General features: G+C 33.7%; 2 protein-coding genes across 2 annotated transcripts in view; one reads left to right on the top strand and one right to left on the bottom strand.

The window, feature by feature from the left end:
- Positions 1 to 853: 853 nt before the first annotated feature.
- Positions 854 to 13,778, bottom strand: part of LOC136795073 (uncharacterized) — a 64,551-nt gene continuing 51,626 nt past the window's right edge. The window contains exon 3 of the transcript XR_010844649.1: positions 854 to 872. The gene's annotated coding sequence lies outside the window, so the exon portion shown is untranslated. The remainder of the gene's footprint in view (positions 873 to 13,778) is intronic.
- LOC106691689 (vitellogenin-A1) lies at positions 3,199 to 12,164 on the top strand (the record flags this gene model as incomplete). Its single annotated transcript, XM_014437540.2, is given in 18 exon segments — positions 3,199 to 3,302; positions 4,915 to 4,938; positions 5,012 to 5,157; positions 5,224 to 5,361; positions 5,651 to 5,818; positions 5,895 to 6,128; positions 6,296 to 7,122; positions 7,189 to 7,357; positions 7,437 to 8,047; positions 8,114 to 8,333; positions 8,417 to 8,690; positions 8,769 to 9,015; positions 9,149 to 9,449; positions 9,534 to 10,100; positions 10,190 to 10,327; positions 10,409 to 10,874; positions 11,012 to 11,211; positions 11,296 to 12,164. Coding segments are annotated over 18 exon segments (5,574 nt in total). The 3' UTR covers positions 12,106 to 12,164.

Genomic DNA, 13,778 nt, shown 5'->3' with positions numbered 1-13,778 from the left:
ACTACAACGTAAGGCACTTATTACACTTAAACAGCCTCTACTACAACGTAAGGCACTTATTACACTTAAACAGCCTCTACTACAACGTAAGGCACATATTACACTTAACAAACGCCAGTACGAAAGCACAAATTTTTAGACTTAACTTCCTTTAAGTAACAAACACAGAAAAACAATTCTGTTTTTATTTTTGAAGCAATGGACAAATAAAGGTATATCAATATTCGAATATTGTTATTATTATAACATTTAGACAGTTAGAGTAATCTATCAAAATAAATTAATAGTTTAATGAACAAATATTTATCAAAATATATGTCTGATTAAAATAGTGATTTTTATTTAGTTAGATGTAGTAAAATCCAAATTATTATTTGAACCTAAATCATAAAATAGTAAGTTTTATTGTGAAGCTAGGAGTTCAGTAAAAGTAGTAATGATTACATTGAGGAAACTGTTCTGAAGTTTTACATTCATTAATGTTCATGGATTGATGTTTTTGAGTTATAAAAAATGATTAAAATAAATTTTTTTTAAAATATTGTTCATTCCTAGTCGATCCGCGCACCTAAGCATTACCCAAGCCAAACAAATGTTTTTAATATGTTTATAAATATATCTAATATTATTATACTAGCTGACCCGGCAATGCTTCGCTATTGCTATATTTGAGGGTGTATATAGATTTAATGAACCCAATTGATAGTTTGTTATAGATTTATGTATTTAGTTAAATTAAACATACACATATACTTTATTATTATGATTTGGTGACATAAATTGATCCAATATATTCGATGATATTCGTTCTTAGCATCTCATGAAAGAAAGGTTGAAATAAATGGCATATCGGTTGGTACCAGCGGTATAAGCTGTAAATTTGAGGACTATATTTAATGAATATAATCAATAGTTTCTTAAAGTTCATTATATTTTTTACTTAAAATTAAACATTATGCATTACTTTACTATTATGTTTTGGTAACATAAATTAACCAATACATGCTATAAAGTTGCAAACATAATTTTTTTACAAAAATATTAATAGCTTCAACATTACTCAACGAATCTACACCATACTTTGCAGTGGTTTTAGTAAAGATAATAATAATAATAAGTAACATTAAGATTCAGTAACATATATAGTTTTGAAATAAAACTCTCACTGTGCTTCATTCAGTCTTAGTACTATATGAGACTGATTGGCATTTCAAATTGGTAAAATATTTTTTGGGAGTTTAAAAAAATCCACTAATTCATTTTATTATTTTAAACTCTCAATTTTCTTCAAAATATTTTTTTTCGAGGATTTCATTATCTTTAAATATTCCGATGGCGAAATGGAACATTTAAAAAAAGAAATGCACGTAAACAGACCGAATGAAATGTGGAAGAGTGGTAAACGAGTTTTTTGTAGTGAAAATTAGTATTTAAAAATAAAAAATAAATAACCTCCAAGTAAATCGGCCCAATAATTCATAAGTTCATTGTGAACAAATTTAGTTAAATACCCCTTGTGAATCGCTCCAGTAATAAAGTCTACAGAGGACAAAGATTCGACAGCTCTCTTTCATATATACAGAGAAGAGATGATGCTGTGATAAGACGGTAGCCATGGTTACGTATTTGAAAACGATTAGCTTTCAATCTAGCTTTAAATCAGATGGAGTTACTATACTAAGTGCGGTAAAAGATTTTTCAGGAGTGAAACAATGTTGATATCCGTTTTCAGCACCTCCAGAAACCCCTATATACGAAATTCCGGAAAAATCGGAAAATAAAATTTTTTTTTCCGAAATTTTCGTTCTACTCAAAAATCTCGGGATTTCATATTCTTTAAACCTTCTCACGGCGAAATAGAGATAGAGATAGAGAAAATGCTCTGATAAGACGGTAGCCATGGTTATGTAATTGAATACGACTAACTTTGCTGTATCATCCTTAATACTGGTCCGATTTTGGTGATTTTGTTTTTCTTCTTTGAAGCAATTTTATTTTTCATGTATATACTACCTAAAATATAAATAGTTTTTAAAGAAAAACTATTTCTGTGCCTCGTAATTTTCAAAATATTGAAAAAATTCAAACGGAGTTACTATACAAAGTGTGGTAAAAGATTTTATGGAGTGAAAAAAGTATTTACGAATTTTCGGAAAAATCGGAAAATAAATTTTTTTAGTCCAAAATATTCGTCATACATCGGACCTTAGATTTCTTTTTAAAAATCTATAAAATGGAAATAACTTCATTACTGCTCGACCGATCTAGACCAAACTTGGCAGTTTTTTAGGGCTCTAGAAACTGCACCAAAAGGCACAAAGCGGGTCTAATTAAACAAATTAGAACCGGAGATATAAAATAAAACGTGAGAATTTCTTCCCCTCACCTAAAACCCACATTTTTCCCTCAAAAAAGCATCAAATTTCACTTTTTCTTCGATTTCTGCTATAGGAGCAGACATTCAGCTTTCCAACGGTTTTATGAACGTGACCATCGGATAAAAGGGAGTGGAGTTATTAACGATTATGTGAAAAATAGTCGACGGTGGGAAGAAAAAAAAAATGCACGGATGGAATCGAAGTGAAAAATGAATTTTTTTTAATTTCTTCCAAAAATGGTATTTAGCAGAGACAACCCTGAAAACGAATATGGTTTTCTTTTTTCTGAAAAAACTTTACTCCGAGCCTTATGCTTAATTCTGTTCATAAATTTTTTTCTATTCAAAAATCTCATGATTTTATCATCTTTAAACTTTCCCACTGTGAAATTGAACATATAGCAAAAAGCCCCACGTAAATCGGTCCAGTAATAACCAAGTCTATCGAGGACAAATATTCAACAGCTCTCTTTTATATATAGAGAGAGATTTAAAATATTGTGATCTTTTAAAACCTAATAAGGACAATTAGGAAGTTATTGAGGTCGATCAGCGACTAGTTTATCCAAAAAGCGTGGCACATATTCAAGCTGTAGTGACACTTGTGAACTTTTATTATTATGTTCATTGTGTGATTGATGCAATATTGATATTTTAACATTATTATTCATTTAATTGACATTATTATACTTTAAATATCTCGCAGCGGATGTTGCATCACGGGTTGTTTTTTGCCAAGATTCGCGGTTTTTTTTTCCATATATCGCGATAATACCAAACAGAGTCGGCTGTAGTCAGGAAATAAAGTGCTGAGCTGCAATTTTGCCATGTATAAATATCAGGCAACTACGGCACACTGTCACTCTACTCTGGGACTGTTAGCATTCTAGGATGCTGTGGTCTTTGGCTCTTCTCTTGGCCTGTGGTAAGCAATACTTGCTGTATTTTGTTGTTTACTAGCAATTTAGATCTTTTAATATTATTCATATAGATATCCTAATTTTAATAAGTTAAATCAAAGCTGATTGCTTGAAAATTAAGTCTATAAATGAAAATGTATGTGCTGACCTGAATTTAAAACTATAATAAAACATTATGGTGGCATGCTTGTATAAATGCGATATTTCTCCATAGAGGTTATGTACTGGAATAAATACTTTTAAATAAAAAGTTTTGCTCTTCAAAATGTATGTATATGTACAGATAATTGTTCCAAAATTGTATCTTCTAACACTGGAACTAAAACAACGTCTAGGTTTTAAAATTAACTACTCATCTAAAAACAAAGTATCAAAATTGATTCAAGGCATACTCTGGCATTAGACTTCATTTTTTACTTACTTATCTATACATTAAATACATAGGAAGGTAAAGTATTAACATCGTGCAAATTTTCCAATTCGAGATTTTGTTACCTTTTGAGGTTTCTCTAGTCCATACAACCTAGTTTCGAAAAGTCTTCGCAAGTTCACAAAGTCTGTGTAGAGACAGCTTAGCGCAAAAAGGAAAAGTTGCATGAAACTGAATTTCAGATTTAAAGCGGATATATGGTATGGGATATCACAGAAACTTTTTAGATAGAATAGACTGGCATGAAGTACTGATAGTAAACAATCGACTTCGCAGGGTTTTTTTTAAACACAAAGTAAAATAATATCCTATATCTATATGGCTATATTCTTTTATACTTTAACTTAAATTTACTTGTGTGATTAATGGAAGTAAAAAGAGAGAAAATTTTGTAGAATTGAAATATTAGGCAAATTAAACATACTTTAAAAGCAATAAAAAGCTGGAAAAATGTGTAAGGAAAGAAATAATAAAAAGGAAAAAAAATAAATCGTGTATCATTCATGTACACAATGTATACATTTTTATAATGTGACATTTTAGAAGAAATGTGCTGTGACTATTTTTATTAATAGGATTATAAATATTTGTGCTTCACTAGTCATAAGTATGGTGTGTATAAGGCAGGCCAATGATCTTGGCCAGCACAACATTTTTTCTAATAAAGTGGTTTTCTCTCATGTTAAGCTGTTTTATTCATTGTGGAAACAGGTTTCGCGTTCTTAACAGTAACAAAAAAAGATATAAATGCCAACTATGAATAAATCTTATAATTGCCTATAGGAGAAAAATGGAGAAATAGACAGAGGTTAAAATACCAAAAATCAGGGACAGCAAACCGATCGAAATCGCGTATATATTCAGTTTTATACATTTGTTATATTATGTTAAACTGTTGTATTACTGGAAAAAAAGTATATATTCGTTATTAGTGCCTCGTGAAATCCTAAACATTTTCACATTATTATCGCAACAGGAAAATAAAATTTTATTGTTTGAAATCATTACTTTCTAGTGCCTTAAGCCAAAGTTGAGCACTCATCTAAATCAAGTTTTCATCTCATTACCTTCTAAGGCTGAAACATACCAAGAAATAGATTCATCAAGTTGATAAATTTATTTAGTATACTTAATCTTTTAAATAATATTTTGTTCAAACAAATTAGTAAATATACTCTATGTTGCAGCGGGTCTGGCGGCGGCCGACAATGGTAAGTGCACACTATAAATTATTGTTATTTGTGATCTAACAAAGTTTGTACTAAACAACTGCATCCCCTCTAGGCTGGATTACAGGAAAGAAGTACGTCTATAACATCGAAAGTAAGACACGCGTTGGTCTACACCAAGTGGCAGACCAATATTCAGGGATCACCGTTCATGGAAAGCTTCACGTTTATCCCCAATCAGAAAACAAATTGACTCTCCAGGTAAATATTGTTGTTTGAAAATAGTATATTTGACGAGGGAAAGACAGCTTACAGTATTTTGTATAGGTCGTAGAACCCAAGTACGCAGACATGAACCAACCTCTCAGCGATGGCTGGACTACACCTATCCATCCTTCTCAGCTAAACTTAAAACCCTTACCGCTAAAGTATGCTGTGTTCCAAATCTATTTAAAGAATGGAGTGGTGAGTAATGTTACATATATCAATGCTCTGTATTGGTATATCTTAGTTTACGAATTTTTAAATGTAAAATATTTTATATATTAACTGCTGAATAATGATGATTGTTACATTTTTTAATAAGCAAGAATCGACTAAAGGTATTCATTATGTTCAGCTAAAATACAATATATTTATATACTAACAATATTATTCGATGCTTCAAAACATAAATCAGTACTCTGTAATTATTAATATATATTTTTTATGACATCCCTCATTCTCTATTAATAATTATTTTATTATATTACAGTTCGACAAATTAATAGTAGATGAAAATGCTTCTACTTGGGAAATCAACATGTGTAAGAGTATTACCAGTCAATTTCAGGTTGATGTGCAAGGTCAAAATTTGAAGAAGTCCAAAATAAACGATGTTCCAAAGGGCCAACAACAAACTGGTATCTACAAAACAATGGAGGTAACTGAGTGTCAATAATTAGAATATATTCATTTAATCCGCAATGCTCTCCTGACACAAACCTTTTTTTTACCAGGACTCGATAAACGGAGAGTATGAAACCATGTACGAAATATCAGTTATGCCTGAATATCTTCTCTCAAGCCGGCCAGAACTTGCACCTCTCCCTCATTTGAATAATGGAGAGTTCTACAATGTTCTCAAAACCAGGAACTTCTCTTCTAGTAACAAGCACTTGATATATCGTTACGGATTTAATGGCCATGAAGGATGGAATGCTGGAACCAATCAAATGGGAAATTTCCTTTCCGTGAGTATATTTCGGAAGTTTTAAAAAGTCTTTATCGAATGATTAGTTTTGAGGAGTATTAGAAAATAATTTCTTATTTCGATAAATTTTTTGAGGTTAAAAACCTATTGAAATTGACTTACCAGACTTCCTAAAAAGAAAATTCAGAATTCCTTATTTGATTTCAGAGAGCTTCCCAAAGCCGAATCGTTCTCTTAGGAAACCTGGACAAGTATACCATTCTGTCATCAGTAACAACAGAAAAGGTACTCCTCGCTCCTCATATGTATAACAGTCAGAAAGGAATAGTAGCTAGCCGCATGAATCTTACTCTGGATATGGTAGTGCCCCACAAAGGTTCAGACCTGAGCATAAATAGTCCTAAGGCGTTTAATAATTTGGGCTACGAATATGAATATGGATATCCACAAAATGGCGATAGTAGCGAAGGTTCTGATTCAACTTCATCGTCTTCTTCATCTTCGTCCTCAAGCTCTTCCTCCAGTAGTGAAGAAAATAAATGGAATCAAAGTATGAAGAGAAAAACAAGATCAGCAACACCTCCCCCTCAACCCAACAGCAGTTCAAGCGAATCAACTAGCTCTAGTAGTTCGTCTGAGGAAAACAGGAATAACCCAATTAGACAAGGAGCTTCTTCGTCCTCAAGCTCTTCATCCTCTAGTGAGAGTTCATCAATCAGCTCTAGCGAAGAATATCTTCCTCCACAACCTCAAATGAATGAGGCGCCACAGATCGAATTCTTACTTGATCAGCGCTCAGAAAAAGAACAGTCGGTGGATCAAATTGTACAAATGGCAAGGAAGATTGGAAAATACCTTCAAAATCCAAACAACTATCAAAAAGATAACGTATTAACTTCTTATTCAATGTTAACAAACTTAGTAGCCGGTTCGAACTCGAAACAATTAACGTTGGCAACTGATAAGTTGTATTACCCAGAAGAAAAGACTCAAGGGTCGTCAAATCAAGACTCGTATACTTATTATAGAACTTGGTAAGTATTCGAAAGTAATTAATATTATCTACATTTGGTAGAATCTTAATGTTTGTTTTTATTCAGGCAAGCCTACCGAGATTCTGTGGCGGAAGCGGGAACAGGACCATGTTTGCTAACCATTATTCAATGGGTCAAGGCTGGTAAGGTGAGAGGACAGGAAGCAGCAAAAGTAATTTCAGTTTTATCCAAGTCCGCACGCTATCCAACATATGACTATATGGATACCTTTTTTGTAAGTACTTTTAAATATTGTCTTATAAATATGTTGTTTTTTTTAAGTTATATTAACTTAACTATCTTACAAATTATAGAGTTTCGTGAAGAGCGCTCAAGTAAAAGAGCAAAAGTACGTCAACGGTAGTGCTGTACTTACATTTAGTGATCTGTTGAGGAGGTCCCTAGTAGACAGTGAAAGTGCACACCATCGTTATGCGATCCACCTAACTGGATCCCAGGCTTCGAATTACCATGGAGCAGTTTCGGAAAAATATTTACCATACTTTGGCTCACAGCTAAAGAGCGCTATTGAACAAGAGGACTCTCCCAAAACTTCAACTTTCATTAGAGCTCTTGCTAATACCGGTCATCCTGATGTTTTTTATTTTTATGAACCATACCTGGAAGGAAAATACCCCGTATCTGATTTCCAACGACTGGTTATGATTGCATATTTGGGAGATCTGATTAAAGTGCACCCCAATACTGCTCGTAATATTTTATATAGGATCTACCAGAATCAAGGAGACGTTGCTGCAGTGAGGGTAGCAGCAGTGATGCAGCTGATGAAGACTAATCCACCCGCTCAAATGCTTCAACGTATGGCTGAACAGACAAATTATGATCACAGCGAGCACGTGAATGCCGCTGTCAAATCAGCCATTGAGAGCGCAGCAACTGGGGATTATTATTCCTCTCCGGAATTGTAAGTACCTTTTTATTTAATTACAACATTCAATAATGCATCTGTTAATTAATAATTAATTTGCAGTACTAAAAATGCTCGTTCGGCAGCCAATCTACTAACTACCAAAATCTATGGCTATGAGTACCCACAAAATTATATTAAATCCTACGTATCCCAGGAATATAACACTTTAGAGTACCAGCAGTACTTCACTTACCTCCAACAGTACGACGGCTACTTCCCAAGCTCTGTACTGTTTAGCCTTCAACGAAAAATAGGAGGCTACATCCACGAGCCACAAACAGTGAGTACCTACATACACCATCATATACGTAATTCTATATAAGATTTATTCTTCTTAAAACGTTTGTTTTACATATTTTTTAGTACTCTTTCATGTCTTCAAGCTCTGAAGAATTATTGAACCTTCTCTTCGGACGATTGGGCTTAGGAAGCCATCAAAAGGGACCAGGCCACAAACACGGAATGTCACAACCGAAACAAGGACAACAATCAGAATTCTCTTACCAAAAAATTGTCGAAACACTGAATGAAAGGCACGACGAACCAGTGAAGGTAGAAGGAAACTTCTACCATTCATTCATGGGTTTCCCAGAATTCTTCGCTTTTGATAACCACACAATCGAAAAATTCCCACAATGTATGGTTCATTTCTTTCATTTATAGTATGCACAGAAAGTTAAAATTTTCTACTTCATAATTTTTTTTTTCTATTCAGATTTCAAGGATATTCATGAGAAATTGCAAAATGGCGTAAACTATCATGATACCAAATACTACAATCAATACTCTGTGGAAATTGGATTTCCTCTAGCAACTGGACTCCCGTTCGTTTATTCATTCTCTGCACCACATCTGTTTCAAGTAGATGTGGAAGCTAAAGGCCATCTTCAGCGTGAAGAGGAAAAGGATGAATATCATCAAGTCCCTTACGAGGCGTACACAGAAGGGACATACAAATTCACGTATGTACTTACACTGATGATATTTATGAATCAACTCTATGCTTTAACAGATTTTCGTGTTTTTATTGGATCTAAATTATTTATAATCCTGAAATCTCTCAAAAATATCTGCATTTCAAAATTATGTTTTCAGTTGGTCTTTCCAAAAGGAGGGCAAGTATGGATTTGTCGCTCCATACAGCAATCAGAAGTACCTTACTGTCGTTACAAAGAACACTCAATTTTATGTACCGTTCGAGGGCAAATTGGAGTTTAATGGGCCTCAGCAATACTTCCAGGCCAGCATTCAACCTTACAGCAGTGAGAGCAACGAGCAACCAAAGATCTTCCAACAAAGTACAAACATCTTCACTACATACCATCCTTTGTATGATTTGAAGCCATACAACCAGGGTAGCTACGCACGTCCTGTTCATATCGCATCGACCAAACATGTAAGAAACATAACTTGATATGTTATTGTAATTTGGCTAGATTCTAAATAATAAATTAAATGCATGTGTTTATTTTTCTTGCAGTTTCAACAATATTTTGGTGAAGATTACACCGGTTATGCCTTCCGAGTTGAAGCACAAAGTGAAAACAACTTCACCGATTTCTTCCGGGTCTATAAAGCTGTGAAAACATTTGATTCTGACTACATTTTATCTACTTTTTACCATGACTTTGTTCACTCTTTGGCTAACAACTACTATGCCATCAGTTACGATCCCCGTCACAGTTCTACAGAAAAGGTTGTCTTTAAACTGTATTACGATCAAGAAGAATATGGAAGCCAGCATAAAAAGAACGTCAACCTGATGAGTGCTAAAGGAAAAAGGACGAAGGTATCCGCAAGTAACCTGGCACAACCATCATCTGTGGATAATCGAGTGGAAGAGCTGTTCTCCAATGTATACTCAGGTATCAAGGATGCAAAAGCATACATATTTGACAGTTCTGTTTCTTTCCAAGGCGACCAAAAGAAGGGACAATATGCGTTCACTTTTGCCCATGCTGAAAGTCCTGTCTCAGAGAAATCACGGTACCTCGCTTATTTCAGTGCCTCGCCATACCAGGAATCACATGCTGCTAAGCCATTTAAGGTGAATGAACGTTAGATGTTTGAATCAATTTATAATAATATTTTTATTAACTTTGAACTATTTCTTCTTACTTCTTATCCCATTTCTAGGCTGCTTTCCACGTCGATTTCAAAGACGCTCAGGTTCCAGTATTTAATTACAAAGAGGCCTATGAATCTGATCCTACATCGTATGTTGAGGGACAAATAAACTTTAACGACAACGAGAACTCCAATATTGCCTTTGAGGTATTCTAAAGCCGAATGCTATTATAAAAAATAAATATAAATAATAAAAGAAATGATTAAGTAATTTCTTTTACTATTTAGGGAAAATTTGAGCAGAGTGAAGAAAGGAAGAACTATGTCAGACGCAGCCCATACTCAGCCGTTTGCCAACGTCAAATGCAGCAGAATAATTATGTCCAACCAGCCTGCCTCAACGCTAGCTTATATGCTAACGATCTCGATAGTTATGAAGTTACCTTCAAATACAAAAATATTCCTCAAGAATTCGAGAAACTATTATACGCAGGATATGGCTTTGTACGCCATCAAGGGTATCAATACAGCAGTGAACAATACGCAGGAGTCAAGAACGAACCAGGACAATTCAAATTCTTTTTTAATGCCGCGCCAGATTATAGTTATTTCAACTCCTCCTTTGTATCACAATACTTTTACTCGGACTATAACTATGTCCCTTTCCCTCATCAGTATAGATCGTTCCTGTTCAACCCTGCTTACAAACAACTCTACTTGTATTCACGGCACTACTATAGCACTAAACCTTATGGTATGTTGGAAATATTTCAATTATAATGCATTGAATAATATAAAAAAAACAATATAATTATGTTGTATTCAGAATAATGTTAGTATCTTAACGTCATTATGAAACACAAAAGTTTGATTAAATTATTTTTGTTTCAGCCACATGCGCCTTCGACGCCAAATTTGTGACTACTTTTAACAACCGATCATTCCCTTCCAACTTTGGAGATGGATATCACGTGCTAGCCTACACTATCCCCAAAGAAAGTCAAGAGAGTAGCGAAGAATCGACTGAATATTATTCTTATTATCTAAGAGACTTCGCTGTTATCGCAAAAGAATATGGTTCTCAAAAGAAGGTATGGTTCTTTAAAATATTAAATTCTCCAGGGATGTGTTTACGTATATTTTTTAATAATACGCGTTTATTTTTGTACTTACAGGAAGTACAAGTTTTCCTTGGCGACGACTCTGTGAGCCTGCGCCCTTCAGGAAACGATGGTGTGACAGTCACTGCGAACGGAGAAATGATCCCAATATCCGACGATAAAGTTGCAAAATGGGAAAATTATGATCATCGATTCCAAGCTCATTCTTTCCATGGCCAAAACAATGTCTTAGTTTATTTTCCGAATCACGACTTCCAGATATTCTATGACGGCAGTCGTGTAGTTCTCTTTGTCTCAAATCACCATAGAAACCAGGTTCGTGGTATTTGTGGAACATTTGATGGAGAATTTGCCTATGACTTCACTACTCCATCAAACTGTGTCGTGAAAGACTATCAGCAATTCGCAGCGTCTTATGCAATTCCTGAAGCCTCATACCAAGGACCAGTCCAAGACTACAAGCAACAAGGACAAAACGCAGCTTGTTATCCTAGGAGAGTTGTCTTCGCAGATGTTGTGTCTAATGCTTACGCTGGAAGAGGTCACAGACTACCGACAGGTTCAGGAAATGATATCCAAGGACAGCATCCAAGAATGCCCCCATGCTCATCTTACAAAATTCAAATTGTTAAAGAAGGAGGAAAATCCTGCTTCTCACTTAGGCCTCAAGTATCCTGTAATCCCAATTGTAAACCTACTAAGAACATAGAGAAACACATCGAGTTCCACTGTTCCTCTGACACTGACAACTTGACTGGGCATTGGCTACGCATGGTCGAGAAGGGAGCTAATCCAGATTTCAGCCAGAAGTCTCCTAACTCCAAAATGAGGGTAATGCTCCCAGAAAGCTGCATCCTAAGCTAATTTAATGCATTTTTTTATTGATCCTATAGTTTAATGGTAATAAATGAAGATACAAAATATTTAAATAATTTTCTATATTTTCTATTACCTTCTTTCCTAGGTCTTTCAACAATCTTGTTTTGATAAATTTAAAAAAATAAGTTACTGGGATAAAGAATTTTTATTTTCATTTTAATCTGAAAATTGACTAATTAAAGAAATGGTTTAATTGACCTGAGCAGAATAGCCTGCATGAAGTTGTGTTTTTAAATTATTTAGTTCAAAAATCGTATTGAGATTGCCCTGAAGATGGCCGAATTGGCCAAAACGTCGGACTTGTAAAGAAAAGAAAATTTTTTGAGACTATAATGAATAAATTTTAAATTATTTATTTAAATAATTTTTAAAGTAATTAGCAAATAGCTTTAGGATGATACTGGTAAAATGCATATGAATATTTTTCTTGTACAGACTGTCATTTTTTCATATAAAAGTGTGTTGGGAATGACAATAATTAGTAGCAACTATCAATGACATCACACTTTTTCCAAAAGTTTAATCTTTTGTTATCGAAAAAACATAAAAATATGAAATTACTATCATTAAATTACTCAATATTTTATGATTAATTATTACTGAATTAGAGAATTTGAAAAAATGAAAAAAAAATTGAATAAAGTAAGAACGCTAGTAAAGTTAATAATCAATAAAATTTATTGGCTATTATATCGTCATAATGAAAATACTGTGTTTAATTCCTATTATAATAATGAAGACTTCATTTAGAAGTTGGAAATTGTCAATAGACAAATACTTGAAAAGTTGTTCTTTTTTAAAACGTGAAAGAAAAACTTTCACAAATGTTCCACTTTTCTAGCTCAAATTTAATTAACATTTTCTATATTATATTCAGTTTCAGTTTCACCTTGCCTCTTTGATTATTAAACATTGTGATTGTACTTTTTTAGTAATGATTCATTTAAATTTAAAAACTTTCTGGTTTGCAGCCAGAGTATACAACGCATTTATGATTTTCTGGTTGTACTTATTAAAATTAGTGGACTGTATAAATGGATCTATTTAAAACTATTGGTCTTGGTTACATGGTTTAAATAGAGTACAAAGTAAAAGTTACATTATGGTTAGTTGAGTAAGTTATTTGATTTAGACTTGGGAATATATTTCTTCTCCTTAATAAATATGCAGAGTTGAGGTACCTGATGATGGGTAATTACTTATCAATAGGCCTGCTGTGTTCTTATTCCCTCTCATTTTAGTCTCAAACCCCTCTGTGGACCTGCAGTCCTCGAGGATCTAGTCCTGTATGATGGTGAGAATACACCCAAAAAGTAAAAAATGGATGAATGATGATGAAGATGAAAAGTCAGCCAGACGATTCAAACAATGGTGGTTGGAAATCGTTATGTTATCGGCCAAAAAAGGGCAGCACCTTACAGGCCAGTACCACGATTTATCGATATATTTTGGAAACGATAAGCTGTAATTGTTCGGGGAACTTGCGGCTGGCAAATCTGAGTGGTCTAGAAACACTGAGAGCTGAAAAACCTGCCCAGTATGGTTATCTAAGAGAACGGTCAAAGGCATGTAAATTATTTATGTGTATCGCCATTATATTATATTATGTTATATCAATATATGTTCATCAAGTTTGTACAGAGTTGTTATTTATAAAC

Source organism: Halyomorpha halys, unplaced genomic scaffold, assembly GCF_000696795.3.
Source record: "Halyomorpha halys isolate HHAL.00 unplaced genomic scaffold, Hhal_1.1 Scaffold2732.1, whole genome shotgun sequence".
Lineage (NCBI taxonomy): Eukaryota > Metazoa > Arthropoda > Insecta > Hemiptera > Pentatomidae > Halyomorpha > Halyomorpha halys.
Note: the sequence above shows the minus strand (reverse complement) of the source record. Positions and strands in the feature narration are given on the sequence as shown.